The sequence below is a fragment of the Wickerhamomyces ciferrii genome, contig 00217 (genome assembly GCF_000313485.1).
Source record: "Wickerhamomyces ciferrii WGS project CAIF00000000 data, strain NRRL Y-1031 F-60-10, contig 00217, whole genome shotgun sequence".
NCBI classification, from domain to species: domain Eukaryota; kingdom Fungi; phylum Ascomycota; class Saccharomycetes; order Phaffomycetales; family Wickerhamomycetaceae; genus Hansenula; species Hansenula ciferrii.
Genome location: NW_011887523.1, coordinates 19,811 through 42,616, shown reverse-complemented (window position 1 = coordinate 42,616; position 22,806 = coordinate 19,811). Strand labels below are relative to the sequence as shown.

The window sequence follows — 22,806 nt, the reverse complement described above, 5'->3', positions numbered from 1 at the left end:
ATGAAGCTTAATCCTCATGAACATCTAATCAAATTTGAATCTCTAGGTGCTTATTCTTCAAAAAAGAAGCCTATTGTTAACCGCTCCAGAAACGGATGCTTCAATTGTGAGTATATCTATATAATGAACATCACCTTTGATAACAAACTAACGATAACACATTAGGTCGGAAAAGAAAAAAAAAGTGTGATGAGAAAAAACCAATTTGCTCAACATGTTCAAGTAAAGATCTGGAATGTATCTGGCCAAAGGATTCAAAAGATAAACTTCCATCTAATTTTCAAATTCCAAAAAGTCATAAGCATTCAAAATTTGTATCAGAGGTGAAGCTTTCTGAAAATGAAAATGATTATCCTTTGACTAAAGGTGAACAGAGTTATCTTTCAGGAAAGGGAGAAAAGTCTGGTACAATTTACCCAATATTCGATGAGAATGAAACCAGAGCCCTTTTTGAAGATTTAGAGGAATCCCCGGACTCAAACTATTCCTTGGATATAGAGAACAGACCAGAGTATAGAACAGGCTTTCAGGTTGATTTTATTTCACACTTCACCTATGACCCTGAACAAAAATTTCTATTTGCTTGTGCTAATGGCTTCATTCAAGCTATTGGACCCCAGTATACACATCCATCACTTACAACATCTGCTACAGTTACTCCATGGATAGATAAGAATCCTATAATGCGCATGATTGCTTCGGCTTGTGGTTGTTCATTTTTATCATGGGAATCCCCAGAATTGATACCATTATCAACAGAAAAGTATCATATAGCCATGAATGCTTTAGGAAGCTACTTGTTGGCTGATCAGCCTGATTGTTCTTCAAATTGGGTGGGTGCTGCTTTACAATTGATGTGCTTATGTGCTAAAGTTACAAACATATTTCCGAAGAGTGCAGTTTTGAACTTATCACAGTCTTACAAAATCATCAAATCAAGATTTATAAGCTTTGAATCTAATTACCAAAATGTGGCTGATATATTTTCAGATATATCTACTACTACACATGAAACTGAATATTTGAATGCATACCTTAAAGACTTTGAGTCTGATTATCTGTTAATGGATATAAGGAATAGTGAATTAGACAAATATGGATTACATGATTTTGATACCAATTTTGAGAGAATGTTCTTGGAGAGCTTCGTATATAATTATTCAGTTGCCATTTTGCTTTCAGAAAGTCACAAATACCTCCCAAACCCTTTTGAAGTCTTTAATAATCTAAGAAAAGCTTTGAGAACTCCATTGTACAATTGTGATGTTGCGTGGATGAACAATCCTGTTTCTGGTGCTTCCCTTGACTCGTTTGAACTGGTTTCAAAAGCTTCCTATTTGATCAAAAAATTACATGATCCCTTGATGTTTCAGACTGCTAAGAAGCTGTATGATATTGCATGTTTCTATACATCACCAGTGATACCTTCAAATATTGGAGTTGGATCCAGGAAATATAAAGATCTAAGAGAGAGTGTTTTGATGTCTGAAATAGTTGCAAAATCTGCAAAATTGATCCTGAGGAAACTCATTTCAATGGAGATCAAAGTTGATGATTGTGAGCTACAAAAAGATTTGAATAGTATATTGGAAAAATTCAAATTGATAACCCCAAATTCAAAAGTGAATGGCATTGGTACTTTTCCAGCTTTTATAGCAGGCACTGTGTGTGTTAATGATATACAAAAACATCTGATAGTAAGGATACTAAAGAACATTGGAGAGGTAATACACGGGCGTCATGTACATAGTGTCCTTTCAGCTCTCCAAATAGCATGGGGAACAAGTCCAGAGTGTATTGAGATTAAAACCAGAGGATTGGATATATTGCTTGACAAAAGAGTTATGTGCAAAGTGCTTCTGTGATTTTTATATTTAGTCCAAGTCATGAATAGAGACGAATGTATGGGCTATTGGCGTTATCTGTAGGTAAAAAATTGTGTTCAGCGTAATGAATATGTTACACAGCAGGTTTAACAATAGTCAATTATGTCAATTATTTCAACATGTTAGATTCTCTTGAGCTTTACTTGTAGCTATTAATGTTTGCCCAAACAAAGGTACATTAATTGTCCTTAATTATTTCAATATAGTAATTGTGCAATATTGAGCTCGAATTTTCTTAATAAGTGATTTAAATACATATACAGATAACTTCTGGTCCTATATTCGACAGTGTGCAATAAATAGTCTACAATGTTTGAACAAATTGTTTTGAAAAATATACCAGATATCATATTTCTTATCAAATCCAAACAGCATACTATATATACATGAAAATTTCAAACTTTCAAGATATCAGAGATAACTTTAGCAGCTTTTAAGGATTCTTCTTCTGTATAACGCTTACCAACTAGAGTCAATCCAACTGGCATACCATCAGAATCATCTTCATCATAAAGATTATATTCAAATTCTTCATATTCATTTCTTGGTTTATAACTTGTGTCCTTCTTATCAATTGATTTATCACCAAAAACACCTGATGGAAATGTGACACAAGTTTGATCCAAAATGTTCCATAATGAAGTATAACCCCAGTATTTAATTAATGAAGGTTTTGAAGCAGTTCCAACATATGTTGGTGCAATAATGAAATCAACACCTCTTTTTTTAAACAATTCTGAATATTCATGACGTAAAACTTCTCTGGTATTATTATAGAATTGGTTTTCAGTTACAGTTAGACCCTTATCACCTTTACCAAATTGTAGATAAAGTTCACTTAATGGAGCCAATGGTTCTCCAGAGTCATTCAGTTTACCAATTGCTGCATAATTACCATCAGCGGTGTATAACGCGTTAACAACTTCACAAGCTTCGTAAACTCTATGAGAATCCCATGTGACGACATTAACACCAGAAGCTTTAAGCTTATTTTCAACCTCTTTCAACGCACGTAAAACAGGAGGGTGGGGTTTAACAACACCATCATCATAGACAATACCGATGGTCAGTTCTTGAGCTTTGGGGGTTGAAACTTCTCTCCAAGGAATTGGAACACAATATTGATCTTTTACCCATGGTTTGGTATCTAAATATGACCTCATGAACAATTCTAAATCTTCAACAGAATTACTCATAGGACCCAAAACACATCCAATAGACTCTTGAAATGTATTGTAACTAGCAAAATAACAGCCAACTAGCGATAATCTCTTAGTACTTGGTTTAAGACCCCAAATATTGTTGAACGCAGCAGGACAACGTATTGATCCCCCAATATCAGATCCAACACCTAAAGGTGAACCTTTCAATGCAATTAATGCAGCTTCACCAGATGTTGACCCACCTGGACTTAATGATGTATTATATGCATTTCTTCCTCTACCAGTGATATTGTTGATACTGTCCAAATGCATCAAACATTGTGGTTCAGTAGTTCTAATATAAAACACAGCACCTTGATCATACAAAATCTGATTTGTAACTGAAAATTCTGTTGCTACTCTATCCAAAGAACCAACAAAACCTGCATGAGTGACATGGTCTTTGAAATCATAATGTTCTTTCAACGACAATGGAACCCCATGTAGTGGACCAATTGTTTTCCCATTCTTTTCAATATAATCATCTAAGTATTTAGCTCTTTTGATACCATCATCAAATAAGATTTCCATAGCACAATTTGTCAATTGATGTGCAATAGTGGCACGTTTGATGAAAGCAGTGATCACCTCTAAAGAGGTTAGTTCACTTTTAGCAACCTTGGTAGCAATTTCTGTAGCAGTCAAGTTTGTAATCTTGATACTTTGATCATCAAGAACCTTTTCAGGAACAGTAGTTGCATTGAAAGCAGCATTATCTAAATCCGCAGGCACTAAACTTTCAGGAGCTAAGTTTTCTTTTGGGATTGCATCAGATAGTTTCTTGTTATAAGCCTTGATCTTTGGGACCCATTCTTTCTCATAACGAGCTTTGTCACCTTTATAAGCAGAAATTGAAGTGAGTAATGGTTCTTTAGTATGGTCAATTGATAATATTTTGGTTGTCATTGTGAATAAATTATTTGAAATGATCAAGGTTTCACACTCATTCAATTCAAGCTAACAGCAATCATCATGTCTTAAATAATTGAAACTTTCACCAACAGATAAAGGCCTCAATCTGGTGCTTGATAAGTCAGGTTTACTGAAGCTGAATCAAATCAAATCAAAAATGGAGATTTCAGAGTTCCGGTGGCGCTTAAGAAAAAAACATCCATATTTGGAAATACGGTCTTGATAAAGGCCTTGGAAATTGTCCAATCTCTACTTGGCTAAACTTATCTCCCCAGTTTCCATTAAAGGTGTCGCTTAAGGCTCTTGTAATAAACTGATCTTGCTGAATATTGTTGGAGATTGTGTTGATGTAAATCTTTTGTTTGAGCTGAAGGGGTTCAAAAATATTGATTGTGTTACAGTGCTGACGATTTGAATTGGAGCTGCATAAAGCTTAGAAAGTGTGATAACAAACTCCCGAACTTGATTCGAGGATCTACAGATATCTGTCTTATCAGAAGTATTGAGGTATAAGGGGTAGAAATTTAGTAAAATTATTCTTATATTCAAAAGGTCTTGATATCTGAATTAGCTCCTTGAAAATAACAACTCATCAGTTGGTAATTTAATTACAACGTGGTACTAGGTCTTTAAAGGTTTCGTCTGGTACAAAACATTGAGCCAAAATACGTAGATGAATCAGCAAGATGAAGCTTACTCCTCATGAACATCTAATCAAATTTGAATCTCTTGATGCTTATCCTCCAAAAGTGAAGCCTATTGTTAGCCGCTCCAAAAACGGATGTTTCAATTGTGAGTACATCTATATAATGAACATCACCTTTGATAACAAACTAACGATAACACATTAGGTCGTAAAAGAAAGAAGAAGTGTGATGAGAAAAAACCAATTTGCTCAACTTGTTCAAATAAAGATTTGGAATGTATCTGGCCAAAGAATCCAAGAGATAAACTCCCATCTGATTTCCAGATTCCAAAAAAGCATAAGCATTCAAGATTTGTATCAGTGGTGAAGTTTTCTCAAAATAAAAATGTCGATAGTCAATTGATCACTAAAGATGAGCAAAATTATCTTCCAACAAAGAGAGGTAAATCTGGTATAATTGAGCCAGTAGATGAAGCGGAAAGTGCTTCAAATAATAGAGAAGAATCCCCAGATTCAAACTATTGTTTGGATATTGAGAACAGGCCAGAATCTAGAACAGGCTTCCAGGTTGATTTTTTTTCACATTTCACTTATGATCCTGAACAAAAATTTCTCTTTGCTTGTGCTAATGGCTTTATAGAATCTGTCGGTCCCCAGTATACACATCCATCCCTTACAACATCTGCCACATTTACTCCATGGATAGATAAAAATCCTATCATGCATAAGATTGCTTCAGCTTGTGGTTGTTCGTTTTTATCATGGCAGAACCCAGATTTGATACCATTATCATTGGAAAAGTATCAAATAGCTATGAATGCATTGGGAGACTATTTATTATCAGATCAGTCTGATTGTTCATCAAATTGGGTAGGGGCTGCCTTGCAATTGATGTGTTTATGTGCTAAAGGTACAAACAACTTACCAAAGAGTGCAGTCTTGAACTTATCCCAGTCTTACAAAATAATCAAATCAAGATTCATAAGCTCTAAATCTAAAAGTCAAATCATGAATGGTGTCCATAAACATATTTCAGCTACTAAACAAGTAACTGGTGATTTTCATAATTTCTATCCTGAAGTGTTCGGAACTGATAATTTGACAATTGATATAAGGAATAGTAATTTAGACAAATATGGATCGCATGATTTTGATACTATTTTTGAAAAAATGTTTCTGGAAAGCTTTGTTTATAATTATTCAGTTGCCATTTTGCTTTCAGAAAGTCACAAATACCTCCCAAACCCTTTCGAAGTCTTCAATAATCTAAGAAAGGCTTTGAAAACTCCACTGTTCAATTGTGATGTTGCGTGGATGAATAATCCAGTTTTTGGTGCTTCCCTTGACTCGTTTGAACTGGTTTCAAAAGCTTCTTATTTGATCAAAAAGTTACACGATCCTTTAATGCTTTTTACTGCTAAGAAACTTTATGATCTGGCATGTTTCTATACATCACCAGTGATACCTTCTGATATCAAAGTTGGATCCAGAAAATATAAAGATCTAAGAGATAGTGTTTTGATGTCTGAAATAGTTGCAAAATCTGCAAAACTGATCCTAAAAAAACTTATATCAATGGAGATCAAAGTTGATGATTGTGAACTACAAAAAGATTTGAATAGTATATTGGAAAAATTCAAATTGATTACCCCAAATTCAAAGGTGAAAGCCATTGGTACTTTCCCAGCTTTTATAGCAGGAACTGTATGTATCAATCACATACAAAAAGATATGATAGTTAATGTTCTAAAGAATATTGGAGAGATAATGCATGGTCGTAATATACATAGTGTCCTTGAAGCTCTCCAAATAGCATGGGGAACAAGTTCAGATTGCGATGAAATTAAAACCAGAGGATTAGATATATTGTTTGACAAAAGAATTATGAGCAAAGTGCTTCTGTGATTTTTGTTTAGTTCAATTAATCAATGGAGAAGAATGATATATTGTATGAGCCAATATTGACTTATAGCTTGTAGGTGAGCGATGTCCTAATTAGGAACAAGCGACAGAGCTACCGATTTTGATTTGGACTTTTTCTTGATTTCGGAGGATACTAAGTAAAAACCAACAGGGAAGAATCATGAAGGTTAATGGACTCGAGTTATAAGCTTCGAATTGGTGAACTAGATGCTATTGCAGATAATCATATTCTAATTATAGGTCATTGATATCAATTGACTGATACTAATCGCTCTCTGCTGTTGGGTATACGCACAAGCCTCTGTTGATTAGAGCTTAGGTGTGCTGTTGAGAATTACATATGCTAAAAGACAAAGGTGGAGATTCAAAAAGATCTATAAAATGTGAACAGCTTCCAAAATTGTTATTTCACAATGAGACTCTAGATATGAAGCATGCTTTTAATATTATAAAAACATGGTTGGAAAAGATATTGATTATGAAACTGTCCCAGGTAATTCACATCTAATTGATCTAGATGGACACATCCCTGGGCGCCTTGCAAAAGGAAAGTCAAATAACATATTATTACCAACTCCTTCTGATGATTATGATGATCCATTGAACTGGTCCTCAAGAAGGAAATGGCTAGCTGTCTTTTGTAATGTTGTTTATACATTTGGTGTGGGTATTCCATCTGCTGCTATTTATTCAGTCTTGACAAACATTAATATAACTCTAGGGCAACTCAATGCTGGTACTGGTTACATGTTTTTATTTTTTGGAATAGGATGTATAATACTTCAGCCAATAGCTCTACAATATGGTAAAAGGCCGGTGTACTTATTCAGTGTTTTTTCAACGTGTCTAATATGTGTTTGGGCACCATATTCGAAATCAAATGGTGGATGGATTGGTAATAAGATTTTGCAAGGCTTTGTTGGATCGCCAATTGAATCATTATGTGAAATCACATTGTCTGATATCTTTTTTGAGCATGAGCGTGCTAAGGGAATGGGTATATATGCTGTTGCTTTATTTACTGCAAATTATATGGCGCCAATGCTTGCTGGTTTCGTTTATGATGGGATGGGATGGAAATGGGTTTTATGGATGTCATCTGTTTTCTCAGCTGTTTGTTTTGTGTTCTTGTTCTTCTTTGTGGAAGAAACAAATTATGATCGTAACTCCAAAGTTAAGTCGCTTACCACAATAGAAGGTATAGAAACTGAAGAAAACAATAGCAATACAACTGAATCTAAAGAGAAATATCGTCCCTTTGGCTCTGGATCTTTACAATCCATTGATAAGCTAGATAGGTGCTGTTTCAAATCATGAAGAGCTCAATTCTAGTAAAACAAGAAAAACTTTCAGAGATAAACTATCTTTAACAGGTGGATTTAGAAATAAATTCTTGTTGGTACATTACTTTAAAACACCATTCAAAATGATTAGATTTCTTTCGGTTTTATGGGCTGGTTTCTTATATGGTTCAACTTTGGTCTTCTTCAATTTGCTCAATGCCACAGAAGCTACCATTTTAGGTGGTGATCCATACAATTTTTCTCCTGCTATGTGTGGTTTAGCATATCTATCTCCAACTTTGTTCAGTGTCTTCTTTTTCTTCATTGCAGGTACCCTTTCTGATTTTTTGAAAGTTCATATTGCTAAGAAAAGAAACGGTTCGTCGATACCTGAAGATAGATTATGGGTCTTGATGGTTTATATGATCTTGGGCTTTTTGGCTTCAATTGGATGGGGTGTTGGAGCATACTATGGTGCGCATTGGATGGCTTTAGTGATCTCAATGGGTGTACTTGGAGGACTAAATGTTTTTGGATGTACTTCAGCCTGTACATATTGCTCTGATACATATCATGAACTAGATACTGAAGCTATGGTTGTTGTTATAGTCATTAGAAATATCATGTCATTTGCAGCTAGTTATGGATTGACGGATTGGGTTTTAAATATGGGTTATAAGAATGCTTTCATATCATCTGGCTGCATTTTATTCTTTTGTAATAGTACCTTCCTAATTATGAGAATTCCTGGTCCATACTGGAGAGCCAAGACCAGGTATTCGTACTGGAAACTTGTTGAATTTGACAGGGACACTTTTTATGGATCTGATTAACTAATAATTTTGTTGAAAGATATAAGTTCTCTAATGCATGATCAAGTATTTCTGCTCTTCGTATAACTCGTATTAATATTATTGTTTGATGTGAGAAAACAAAGAAGTTATTTCAAAATTCAAGCATAGAAATGAATATATAAAATTAATTCACATTGATTAGCTGAAAAACGTTGAAAATTTAAAACGGCTCGGTAAAAATAAATGTGCTTATATGTAATTGATCATGTTCTGAGATTTGGCCAGATGGTTCAATCTATTGCAGTATATATTTTCTTATTGACATTTCTACCCTGCTTTACCATCTCGAGCTTCTAGATGTTGAGAAACGCATGAATAATATTGCCGGTATATATAATATATATCATCATTTTATAAAATTAATTTTGATCCTCATGATCAAAGAACATGATTAACCTCGTATGAATATGTAATAAGATCATCTTTATCGAGATTCGATATCTCATTTGACGCGTTCGTAAGTCTTACTAAGTTCCATGAATACGATTAAAATGGCGCAAGCTATAATTGTGTAATCAACGTCGGATCTATCATGATTCAGTACAACGTCATGATATAGTATACCCAATTATATATTGCAATTAACGATATACGATATATGCTGAAACTGCAGCTGTGCTTTGGTCGTAATTGTTGATTCACTCTTTCTCAATCATATAATCTTCATAAAAGAAAAAACCTGTCTAGTTGAATATCAATTTGAATATAATTGTGATTTTACTTTTGTATGATCTCGCGTATATTAAATATCTACGTATAATTATATGCAGAGGTATACGTACTAGGCTACTAGCCTATGGAGTCGGGACTACGTATGTATTATAGAGCGATATATGTACTTACATGCATTAAATCTGCCAGATCTCAGTTCTATGCGTGAACTTTGACGAGCAATTTTTTTCAGTAGATTTTGAAGAAGAGACTTGAAAGTTGAGACTCAAAAATCTCAGTCGCAAAAAGAAGATCGTAGCGCGCTTAAACGCTAGCTGATTGTGGCTGAAGCTTGAATTTGTGGTACACAAGTTTTTCCAGCTGAATTTCAATTCAAAAGTAGCACTTCTTAAATCACATAACCTGGGAGTTTGCAGTTTGCTGGAACTAGAGGTACCTGGCTTCAAAGAAACTGTAATGAACATTCGAATCTAATTAATAATCTTTCTTAAAGTCGATCAATTGGTCCTTTGAAGTAGATTGACGTTCGATGGACCAAATGTGTAGGCCGAGGCCTATCTGTCAGTTACACTAAAGAACCGTTGAGCTGTAGCGCTATAACCCGTAATTAGTCTAAATAGAATCGATATATATGTCGTGATAAAACACCGACAATGCTCGCAAAACTAAGCTTGTAAATTGTCGCATTGTTATACAAACAGTGATATTTTTACTCGCTTGGTTTGCAAAGAAATAGAACTTCCATGTTAATATATAAATCCTTCAAATTCGTAAATCGTTTTACGTTGATATTGACGTTCATAATTATTCGCGTCGTCCTCATATATGTCAAGAGTCAAGAGCCTCATGGCTATATAAGCTATAAGCTGTAGAGTATACCTATAAAGCTGAGGCTGAATGTAGATAACGCGCGGTATATATTATAATATCATCATCTAGTATATATTCCCAATAGGAATATAATATTCAACATATTACAATGGGTTTTGGCGCTGTGTTGGGCACCATAATTTCAAGTCAATCTCACCTTTTTGTCAATAGTCAAAGTATATTAATCATGTAAGGCTACTTAAAAAAGAGCCTGTGGAATCTGGATGATGGATTATTTAATTGGATCTAGGAACATTTTCATGTATAGCAATATTGGTTTTCAATTACCGAACATTCAATCAATGTATATGCACAGCTCTAATAACTGTGATGATATATTTTATAAGGGTGTACGTTCTAGAATATTAGTATTAAACAAAGTCTTAATGTTAGTCTGAAATTGCATTAAATACGACTGATAGAATGGACTTGTAATCAAGAAGCAGGCCTATAATATAATCTTCTCTAGCTGTTTGTAGATATTGCAAATTTACTTTGAAGCTACTAAACGCCAGTTCCAGATCTCGTTATATAAGCGACTCGCATATTCAAGAAGGAATCGACGACTCATCGAAAGCTTAACACTTCCAGATTCCAGATTCCAGATTCTATACATCTCCAGGAACGCGTTTTCTATCTCAGGAAACTTAGTATTGAATTCATGATGAAGAGCATCAAGATTTATCAATATATACACGTTATAATAATCGGAAAATTTCCGTGAAGACTGATGAAATTGTTCCAGCTTCCAGCTAGTCCTTCTGCCATCAAGTATATATATATAGCTTAGTCGAATTCGATTATAACTCATGATCCTAGCTATTGGGCTATTTACATGAAATAGAGGATGTTATAGATCAAGCATTAGCATTACCGTTACTAACTAGTGTTAGCGTCTCTATTTCTCACTAAATAGTGCTCACCAGAAGTAATTAATCGAGATCCGACAAATATCTTTATTAATATATGCATGATTAATTACAATTTACTACGTCCATATAATATTATCATCATGAATTAGCTGGTGAAAGCTGATTAAGTAATCGGTTATTGGTGCATATATCGATATTCATGAATATTCATGCTCGCTAGTCGCAGCTCTAACGATTTCTGCGCTTACGTGGTGGAACACCGATTAAAATCAAAGCTTCAAGCTTATATGATAATTAATTTCTATACGATCTTCATTAATTAGTATCTATTATCAAGCAAAACTTCAACATTTTTACGTTCTTCAATTATTCTATAGCTGGTATGTCATGGAAAGTAAAATTTGATTATTCTCTGCAGCCGCCAGCGTGCGGAAAACTTAAATCTTAATCGGCCTGATTAAGCAAAAATCTCCACCAATTCAATCTACGGTAGACGGGTGATATCATCCCTTAATTGCACGCGGTAGTGCTAAGTTATAATTCAACAGCTTAAATCTTGTTCTCTGAACCTCTTTCACTTGTTTCTGTGATCAATTGATGGTATAAACATCCTAAATTACTATTGATAGATCAGCTACCATAAACTTTCGTGATTAGCTAAAGCCCCCCTACATACTAATTATCCATCCCCTACCTTTTGAATCCCTTATAAATGCACAGCTTAACGGCAATCAAAGACTGGAATTGAATGGGATTCCAAACGCTCTAGCTATAGTGCTTCTATTTACCTGAACAGCTATTATCGCCTAGCTGCTCATAGTATTTTAAGTGACATTAATTGTAAGACATGACGACGTTTATACATAGTACTTTCATGGGATACTAAGGTACTAAATCACCAACACAATAATATATGTAGCGAATATATGTTTTGACCCACGGTACATCGCAAGGTGTTATATTCAATAATATATAATATATAAATTATTTAGCCAACGGCCATCTAGATTAAACGCTATATGTAATATATATAAACGTCATGTCGAGTTGATTTCAACTGTGTATCAGCATTGACCGTGGCAATTATCTATCTTTTCTGTAAGGCATTCGAATTGAGTGGTACATCGATCATTACGAATAAGTTACTGCACGCCACTGGACGTCGTTGGATTCATTGTTCTTTGTCCTGTAATCTTTCTAACAAAAACTGGGGACTTTTGCGCTAGCTGTCTTTCCTGAAGTTCAAATGTATTCAGATATTAAAATTCGTCTTATTAGACAGATTTGTACCTTATACTTTATACCTTTTAGAAAATTCTATTGACTGGCAATTCTAATCCGCCATGTTTTGAAACAGAATTGCCCAGGTCTCATGAGTGTCTAGATATTTTCATAAGTTATACCGACTCTTCTAGATTTTCAACAGGCGTTTAGCTGAAAAGTTCCATAACCATCCAGTCTCGAATACTACCTGCCACCATCATCGAAATGAAAATTCAGACTACATTGAATAAAAATGTTCTTTTCGAAAGCTCTATTTATATGATCGTGACTTTTAAATGATAATAATATTACAGCCTTTAATTAAAATATAAACTATGTACCTTTTGTAGATAAATAAAAAAAACTTAAACTATGAATAAAATAACACCAACTATATATATAATATAACAAATACTTAAATATCTAATATTTGCAAAATGACGACAAAAACCTTGTATAGCAACGAATAATTGAGATGACTTTTTCATCTTGTAGGGCTAGAATCAGAGTAATCATGATCAGCTCCAGACTTGTAGCTCTCATTCCCAGAAGAATCTTCATCATCATGTTTATCTAATTTTTGATTAGGATTATTTTTATAATCTTCCTTTTCTTTCTCTTTCAATCTTGCTAAGTGTGGGCACAAATGATTCTTTTCAGTGGTTAATATATGACTTTGTAACCATTCACCACCAGTGAATCTCAATCCACAATAACAAGTCCCCCAATGTGGTAATTTTTCATTCAAACTATAAAGCTTTTTAACTGAAGGATCATCATAATCAAAATGGAAATGTAATAAATGCTTCTTGAAATCATATTGACGATTGAAAAATCCAGTTTTGTGAATACAACTTCCCCTTGGATAAACACATCTAAATCTACTAACCTCTTCATGGATTCTCATATGACGAGTCATATCTCTCTTGATAACCTTACCACATACTTTGCAAGTACCACCTCTTAGATTGACAGGCTTCTTAGGTTTTTTGATTTTATAGCTTTTTGTAGATGATATAGAATTGAATGAATCCACAGAATCATTTCGATTTTCTTTCAAGTGTGAACTTGTTGAAGTTTTGGACATGGAAAATGAAGGTTTGGAAGAAGCAGCAGTACTTGTACTTGTATTATGATCACGAAATGGATATGGAGGTTGAATATGACTGTAGTATGGTATATTACCAGGTGTTGAGCTGAAACTTTGATCACTTATACTTGGAGATGCACCATAGCTTTCCAGCTCTGGTTTGGGATTAGGTGATTGATAAAATCCCAATGTTGGTTTGTAGTGCATATTCACTGGAGGTGAACGGAATGAATTTTTCCTTTCATCAAATTCATATGGATTCATTTTGGGTATTTCTGGTGATGATTCTGGGTCAGATGGGAAATAAGCAGGTTGTGGAAAATCCTGTCTTGGGAAATTATGGGAAGCTATTTGAGGGAATTGTTGTTGAATGGCTCTTTGGTTATTATTAGCTTGATTACCATAAATTTGATCATTTTGGAAACCTCTGAAGCTTGATTGAATGTCATGAGGTATTGGAGTAGGTCCATATGGATAGTATGTCTGACCAGCAGCTGAGGATATTGTAGGAACTGGTGGTTGATAGTTGTAACTTGATGCATCTGAAAATAAATCATTTAGTTTACCACCAATATTGGAATCTATCATAGAGCTAAAGGCTATAGCATCATTCATAGGTACCCTAGAAGGGTTCAATTGGTTGAATTGAGGATGGGCTTGGGGATAATAGTTTTGATGAACACTCATATTTGGAGGATTATGATTTGGAATTGCACTTGCTGGATGATGGTTTGGTAAAACTTGTGGAGGGGCAATTGGATGAATTGACAAAACAGCAGGAGGTGGAGCTGTTGAATTGCTTGAACTTTGTATAGCTTGTTGAGAAGTTGAACTGTTATTATATGGTATATTCGTTTCTGGATTATCACTGAACTTTCTACCTTTTTGCATTATCAATTTGCATAAAAGATTTGTTTTGTAACATCAATCTTTTATATCTTGGTTGTATTTATGGAAGTGAATTGTATAATCTGAACCAATTGTACCAGCTATGATTATAAATAAATATAGCTGTCTGATTTTTGAATTATAACTGATGGTGATGATGATAATGATTATTGAAAGGTTTTGATTGAAATAGTTGTGGGAAAATGAACCACTATTTAAACACTTCTGGATAAGCTGCCTGGGATAGTAACGACCGTATAATGTTAATGGAAACTAATTTGGTTTAACAACGAATCTTCCTTAGTGTATCTGGATTAGGAACTATTAGATGTCCACTCCGTTGCAAGAAATAGAGATATGCTTTATATTTAAGAGCTCAAGCGCCAAATTCTATGATCGAACAACAAGAAAATGTATAATGGGCTAATCTCATGGTATATATATTATATCAAAGTGAGAGATGCAGGATAAGACAGGCACAATATGATTCAAATCTGGTATGTTTGAAACATTTAATTTTTTTTTTTCTATTCATTTTGCTTAGCGGCAGTTAACAGAACTGCTGTGCTTCTTTTTTGACAAAGCGTTTGTGTGCAGCTGATCCAAAGTTAGAAGTTAGAACTTCCAAAACGCTAGTCTTCAGTTTTTCGAGTAGTCTTCCCGCATATTATAATGATCGATGTTTGACTTGATAGAAGTTATGTATGACAGAGCCACCAATTACATGCAATGCTTTGTTAAGTTGGTGTACTTTAATTTTACGACAAGAATCGAAAAGCTTTACAGTCTGGAGTCTGAACGCAGGATGCACAAGCTTCCATGTTGGCGGCAAACTTCAGAGTTTTGACGTAATTGAGACTAGGTAAACTTTCAAAGTCCAAGGTCTTAAGTCTTTCCGCAGTTAATTATTATGTATGTCGATGGGAATATCAGGAATACACTTTTAATAATTAGTAGTAATTATCTGTCAAGCATCAATTGTAAGATGTAACTTATGAGGGTGCGTACCACCCGATCATCCTGTAGGTGAAGATTTGAAATTTTCGGAAGTTCAATTATTGGTGTACGCTGATTCCTGAAGGATCGATGATATATTGTAACAGTAGGTACTACCGACGTATATTAATATGACAAAGCATGACAAATATATATAGCGTGGCTTATAATATATATATCAAGCAGATCATAAATCTATAGTATATTATATGACTCTTCTACACACACAGTACATATTATATATTAGTGACTGAAAAATAGGCTATATAGGGAACCATGTGTTGAGTATTAATATAGACTGATTTATAGGGCTTTCTATATGTATGTAGCTCATGATTGATCATCCGATTTAACTATAGCCAAGCTAGTGTAACTTTAAATCTTCCCCAGGTAATTGCTATTTTTGGCTATTTAGCTTTCGAGTAATTTAGCTATATGGTATCTAGAGAGTTCTAGATATAAATTATAATCTGATAATATAGGACCAATCGCAAATTCTGAACCACACTCGCATATATATGAAGTGTATTCGACGTAAGTCGTGATCATTACCAGTCTATACGAGCATGAACTTGCGATACTATATGGCCCAGTATTAAACAGATAAATATATTTGAATCTTATATATGTGTATATAATTGGGAAAAGCCGATATATATATACCTCAAACGAACGGTCTACCTCCTACTAAATCATCCACATAGGCTAAAATCACAGTACAGCTGCAGTGAAAGCTGTAACAACTATCTTTTTAACGAATGCAGTCAATTAGAAGTTCATTGATGACGTCGTAAACTCAAGTATCTCAAGAGTTAAAACTATTAGAGACTGCTGGTTATAAGCTGTGTAATTATGAAACGATATCATGATAATAATATAATTAGATTACTGAAGAGTTAATTGATCCAGCTAGCTCATATGAAAGTTACTGTAACTGGTCGTAGTAATATATATACATAATTATATCGTGGGAGCTTCTCATAATTATCTTAATTATATACTGCCGAATAGGTAGGTATAATATACGACGTAAATATTCTGCTTGATTGTTAGATCATATAAGCCATGACTACACCACCAGCTATAATTGTCGACGTAAATACTGATCGAATACTGATCGAATACACATGAATTTTAATGAATATTTTCAGATTGCACGTACGAATATCAGTTCCTAAAATGAATTCAACTCCGTTTGAAGATAACATCTAGTGTCAAGGTTGAAGCCTCACAGTTAGCTGGTCAACATATATGTTAAACAGTAATTATCGAAAGTAATTTCATACTGAGAAATCAATTGAACATGCAACTTTAATATTTTCAAGTGCAGCCAATGTCGTCTTGATCAATACCTTATAAGTGACCACTGACCATCTTGAATTATCAGATCTCTGAATCTACGCGGGTCGACCCGGGCCTATCACTGCACCTTCAATGGGTGCCACTGGTGTGCAATTCTAGTGCTCTATTGTGCTGGACTACATATATGTACATAAGAGTACATATACCTTATACGCTAACTACAAACACTTAATAGTATAACATAGTATAAGATTATTTCAATATTTCATTAGCTGTTCTCTATATAACACTAGTAGTTCACTAGTTGCAAGTTATGGAAAATAATGTAGAATAGAAAATTAGTAAATTGAAACTAGTCAGCTAGAAATAAAGGGGTACTGACAGTACAATATATATACGCGTCGATATATCTAGGCTTGATGAAGAAAAATATTATATATATTGAAGGTCAAGTTACGCTTACAAGTACAAATATATAACAAGTATCGATCAAGGTGCAAGTACAGCTGTGGTGATCTAATATTTAAACTTTGTAAATATATATGTATAGACGTACACAGCTACATATTATTCAATATATAACGTCGTGTTTTATGTTTTAATTAATTGGCATGTTTTATCTTGAAATTAACAGTAGCTGGTACAATTATATCTCATGAAATCTATAGTGCCATGCATTAATTAACTTCACTCATCTGCAAATTGTCATATTAGATCATATCATGTGTCAAATGTTCATCGAGTCAACGCTTGCATGGTAATTGGGTTGGCTAATTCTTATATATCTAGTGATCCGACAGCTAGGGGTAATATGAATATATATAAGTTACAGGTGGTGGTTCCTCTATAACTAATTTTTAACGACGTGTAGGACTCATACATGTCATGATCAATTGAATATATCCCTGAAATGATCAAATATATTGAAGGTATTTGATCAAAACTACCCGCGCAAAAGTGGGTTTCAAATTCCAATTAGCTTCTCGATCATGTACTTTGGGTTTGGACCGTTTCTATTTTTTGATTTCTGCTGTCAAGCTTGCATATGCTAATCAATTTTAAGTGGACTGGTTGCAACTTGCAACTTGCTGCTCAAGAGCCAAGTCTCGATTATATTTACGTTAAAATTCAAGAGTCAATATAGCTAACAATGAGAAATCTTCATAAACTAAACGTTCTGCTGTTTTTAACATCATTTTAAAAGTATTTGAGAATTCTCTAAATACAATATCGTTTCAAACCTCAATGGCGTCCAAGAAAAATGACAACTACTAGTAAATAAAATTATCAGGAGTTAAGATCATTGTAGCAGCTCTTTCTAACGGTAGCCACTAGTGTAGGTTTTCAGAAGTACCTGAATACTTTCATTTGATGAGTTACTACAACTTTGAGGCCACTGAGGCGATAGATTCTGAATTCTGGAAGCTTGGATCATCTGGGTCGTTAACTTATGATATACACTTGTAAGTTGTGGTGAGTGGTATACTGATTCCGAATCTGAACGTTTAAAAAAATTTCATCCACAACTTCCAGCTGCGCGGAAAACGTCTGCTAATTATAATTAACAGTTAAAATTGGCAGGCCTAGCTTAGTCCTTTTGTTGACAACTAGGTAATTCTTCCGCTTTAAATGCGTTACACAGCTCAGCGGATGCGTGATTAATTTATCAAGATAATTATCTACAAATTACAAATTATGTACTAGTACTAGTTATATGATAAATAATCTAGTATTTAAAAGTATATATGTACTTGATTAAGTTTTTAATAATATATATACAAAGTGTAAGCTGATCTGGTGGCTCAGAGATTTTGTCTATATAAGTAATTCTAGATATGAATAAACTATATAATCGATTGTTTGAACTTCTAAATTAAATATACAAGATGACCACACATCACCCCTGCACATCTTCTTAATATTTTATATATGATCAATGTGATGGATAAGATCTATATTATCACCAAGTTCGTTCGTGACTTCTTAATTTTGCCGTTCTCTCGTCTGCTTGGTCTATATAATATATTTGTGCTTGGAATTGATATATACTATATTAACGTCGCTAAACTCTGATATACTTAATTCTGTATACGATGTATAATATATGTATATATATATAGCTTAAGTACAGCTATATAACATACAAATTAGCTATCTATCAAGATCGCTATATAATTAATATCAGCTCTTGAGTACGTTTAAGCTGACAAAAGTAATTTAACATCGGCTCAAAATGGAGGATCCGATATACTATATTAATGTTTTTTTCTTTGTATTTTTGGTAAAAACCAAATAGTAATTACCCACTGTCCAGTCATTGGTCCGTAGCTTTTAACTTTTAAACTTCTTGCTACTTTAATTAGCTGGGGACATTAGTGTAGGCTGTAGTCAAATTCGTGATGGGGATATTTACGGAGTTCTTCCATGACGTGCTCGTCTAAGTGCGTTGGAAATTGCGAACAATAGAATTTTCTCGATTCCCGTAGTTTAGGGAAATTACCGTTCAACTTTAAAGCTGCATATTGGGCATACTTGGGAAATTATGTTACATTATAAGGTAGAATTAAGAGGATCGATTCACTGTGATCAGAGTCATAAGACTTTAGGAGAACTGTACAGTGTACACGCTAATTAGCCCTCTTCGACCCCTTGCTAAAATTTAAAACTCGAAAACTTTTACAGTGAATTTGAAACTTGAAAGGTTTGGTGCTGGAGATCTCGAAGCCAAACTCATGGTTAGACTGAATCTTATGTATTTTTATGCATTCCTTGATACCACTACGAGAAGCGCATAAGATCTTAACGCAATGCAAGTTTCTTATAGACTCGGAAACATAGATCAATGCAGCAGGCGCTGGGAAGTCTCGACTAGACTCGATATTTATGCAAATCAATACACAACTTATAAGTTGCACGAGCGACCACTAGTAACTTTTTAAGACTAAATTTCAACTTGTCAATTTATATTATCAGAGCTATCAATAGTCAATAGCCCAACGCATTAATCGACTCTAGTTTACCCTTGACTATTGACTATATACCATACTATTCTTATATCTCAACTTCTTCATGATGACAAAGTTCAGACTGGTTTAAGCCTCAAAAGCTTGTACAACTATTCTAGTGCTACGCGCTATATACTATACTGGGTGTTGAAGACTAGCTATAAAATTTAATATTAATATATATAGTAAGTACTAAGTAGTAGTGCATTAAGCATTTATCATGTTTAGTTATGTGTGACTCCACTTAACATCTATAATATTTATTGGATGTTTTACGTAGCTGCTGTTAATCTCGCTCATAGTCGGAGTCTAAACTGGTCTAGTGATTTCGAAAAGTGGGTCTCCTCAAGCAGCTCGCTAACTTGTTAACCACTCTCCATAATCGCATAAATATTTTCGAATACTAGAATATATATCATATTAATTTACACGCGACATTACAGTCTGTATATAGTTAGCTATCTTATAGTCAGAGATCATCTATATAACGAAATATATTCAAATCAGCTCATAATATCGAAATAAGACGTATATAATTGATGTAAATCAATAAATATATACTGCTGAATAATCTATTTGTAGGACTCCGCTCCTTTATAGGTACATGAGATTTATAGATGTTTATTCAATTAAACTTAATTTATAAAACTAGTGAGCATTATAAAAGGATATGTACCGATGTACCCATGGACATACCTTTTGAAACATCAAGTACTGCTAGCTTACAGATGTGAATTAATTAGAATATTAGTCCTATTTTTAAATATTTAACGTAATCGCGTATATAAGAATATCTATGTCTATAAAAGATCGTAAGCTTTCTCAACGTATAACTTGTACGTCTGCATCGAACCTGTCTTATAATATATTATATTAATATACATGGCAATTGAATTATAGCATTATAAATTTATAGTTATAATGAGCTGTAAAATGGTGAATGATCTAACAGAATTCAAGTACTATATATACAAAGTATAGTGTACTTTAAGCTATATGGTAAGCTGCCGATATGCTAAGAATTACTAATCTACAATAATACTTTAAGATCTATAGCTGGGCTGTCATATGTGTTAATATTAGTTCAACGGTTTTTGCTTGGTTTCTATATATGATAAAATATACCAATTGTAATTCGTCTGTACTTTCTCGATCTAATTGGGCTGGGTCATGTACTTGTATATTGTCGGCGATGTACTATTAGACAGCTATATATATGATAATAACATGAGTGAATTTAAATATATGCCAAAACAAATAAATTAGAATATAGATCATGAATTAAGAATCAATAACTCAATTTAGGTATTAATTTTACTGGGTACTGAGATAGAACCTACTTATAATAAATTTAATCTATGCACCTTTGGCCTTAATTGTGCGCTTATTTTATCAGTTTTAAAGGTGTAAGCTATAGTTTATAGCCTATACCCCGTAAGGGCAAGATGAGTTACCAAATTTGAATTTTTTTGACAAGGCATTCTGGGGATATGCTCGCGGAAGTCTAAAATTTTCTGGAGGCAGATGCCAGAGATTTTTCCAAGCTCCTAGCTGCTTAGTAGCCTATCGACTTTTACCTGTACATTATATAATTAATGGAATTTAAGGTGAAGTGGTTTAAATTCACTGCAATCCATTATTTCTTGAGCAAAAAACGGACGCAATTTCATTACTTTAAGCGTTTCAACTGCAGCTTACGTAGTCAGTATTACAATTTGCTAACACGTATTGTTGAAATGTTGAAATATATAATTCGGAACAAAGCGCTGTCGAGAAAAACAATCAAGCGTTCTATTGGGCCGTGGCAGCTGGAGCCTGGGACTAGTCACGGTCCACGGAGTATTTTAAAGTTTGCCAAAGATTGGCGACTGGTAGATTAATCAATTAGACAGATCTCTCGATATATATGCAAAAGTAGTAAGAGCGGTGTTATATTGTTTGGGAAAGTTGAAGTGAATTAGTCCATGCCATGGTATAAATACTACATCGCACATACTACATACTATAGAACATATTAGTACTTACTAGTTACTGGTTTCATTGATACTGCTAGTGAATAACAATTGATTGGTTGATACTTGATATCGTCACCGTAAAAAACTATCCTCTAATCACACGTCGACTTATAGGTCCAGCCCTTGTCTACATGTTGTCGAATGGACCTATTTTGATAATGATTAAATCTATTATGATTGAATTGCCCTCTTTGTCGTAACAATTATAGTTTGAGGATAGAGAATCGAAATCTTGAAAGATATTCGAGACAGCTTAGATTAATATAAGTTTAAGCTGTCAGCTTCGTAATTAAGGGTGTTTTATTAGAACGCCGTAAATATTATCGAGAAATTGGATGAATTTTGAATCCCAAGTTCCCAACGTCGAATCAAATTCCTAAAGTGACAAGTAGCATCTGAATTTGCTTCTTGATTTCATTAATTTTAATTAATTACGCATCAGGTCAAAAATCTACCTAGCTTTGGTACTTTTCTCCTGTATAAATATGTTTAGCCTTGAAAAAGTTTGCATAGAGAAAAGGTTCCTGCGTAAAGCGTTGAAAGAAGCCCAAATAAATTTACAAGTCCTGACTAGTTGACGTCCTGACGTCCTGACTGATCCTCATGATCAGGACTTCTGGGTCTAGTATGCAACGGTTTGAAAATTAACGACAATCATTGACGTCCATTTGACATGATATTGATCGATTAATCACTCAATAATCTTTTCAACTTTCAGATTAAAAGACTGATGGACCTCAGGTTTCCTGAGAATAGGTAGTAGTAATTAATTATAGAGCTAGCGCGTATATAGCGCTGTTTAGTACTCTTTTGGGTACAATTCAGCTTGTAAAAAGAGACTATATAGCTGACAGCTGACAGCTGCTTCCAAATAATAGATCCATTATATATACGCAACAACAAAGTGAACATTATAGCTCTTCAATATCTTATAACATATATATCGATGGTTAAAAGTTTAATTACAAATCAAATATAAGATGGTATTAACTATCTAGTTACTATAGTACTATATTAGCTTTGATTATATATATCTTAAGTAATCGATTTCGAAAGAAGATAGTGCTGTCAAATGTTGGAACTGTTAAATTATGACGTATTCGGTTGCTCTCGCGATTGAAATTATT

General features: G+C 33.9%; 6 protein-coding genes across 6 annotated transcripts; 4 read left to right on the top strand and 2 right to left on the bottom strand.

Annotated features, from left to right (window-relative positions):
* On the top strand, positions 1 to 1,865 carry BN7_5497 (uncharacterized protein; the record flags this gene model as incomplete). The annotated part of the gene is made up of 3 exons (XM_011273923.1): positions 1 to 46; positions 166 to 1,635; positions 1,762 to 1,865. The coding sequence occupies 3 exons, from the start codon at positions 1 to 3 to the stop codon at positions 1,863 to 1,865; spliced, it is 1,620 nt and encodes a 539-aa protein (XP_011272225.1).
* Positions 1,866 to 2,281: 416 nt separating this feature from the next.
* On the bottom strand, positions 2,282 to 3,994 carry BN7_5496 (uncharacterized protein; the record flags this gene model as incomplete). Its single annotated transcript, XM_011273922.1, has 1 exon — positions 2,282 to 3,994. One exon carries the CDS (start codon positions 3,992 to 3,994, stop codon positions 2,282 to 2,284), a length of 1,713 nt encoding a protein of 570 aa, XP_011272224.1.
* Positions 3,995 to 4,686: 692 nt separating this feature from the next.
* BN7_5495 (Nitrogen assimilation transcription factor nirA) lies at positions 4,687 to 6,551 on the top strand (the record flags this gene model as incomplete). Its single annotated transcript, XM_011273921.1, has 2 exons — positions 4,687 to 4,783; positions 4,852 to 6,551. 2 exons carry the CDS (start codon positions 4,687 to 4,689, stop codon positions 6,549 to 6,551), a joined length of 1,797 nt encoding a protein of 598 aa, XP_011272223.1.
* Positions 6,552 to 7,025: 474 nt separating this feature from the next.
* Positions 7,026 to 7,886, top strand: BN7_5494 (putative transporter; the record flags this gene model as incomplete). Its single annotated transcript, XM_011273920.1, has 1 exon — positions 7,026 to 7,886. The coding sequence occupies one exon, from the start codon at positions 7,026 to 7,028 to the stop codon at positions 7,884 to 7,886; it is 861 nt and encodes a 286-aa protein (XP_011272222.1).
* A 109-nt stretch (positions 7,887 to 7,995) lies between these two features.
* BN7_5493 (uncharacterized protein) lies at positions 7,996 to 8,685 on the top strand (the record flags this gene model as incomplete). The annotated part of the gene is made up of 1 exon (XM_011273919.1): positions 7,996 to 8,685. The coding sequence occupies one exon, from the start codon at positions 7,996 to 7,998 to the stop codon at positions 8,683 to 8,685; it is 690 nt and encodes a 229-aa protein (XP_011272221.1).
* Positions 8,686 to 12,867: 4,182 nt separating this feature from the next.
* Positions 12,868 to 14,364, bottom strand: BN7_5492 (DNA-directed RNA polymerase II subunit; the record flags this gene model as incomplete). Its single annotated transcript, XM_011273918.1, has 1 exon — positions 12,868 to 14,364. One exon carries the CDS (start codon positions 14,362 to 14,364, stop codon positions 12,868 to 12,870), a length of 1,497 nt encoding a protein of 498 aa, XP_011272220.1.
* Positions 14,365 to 22,806: the final 8,442 nt, after the last annotated feature.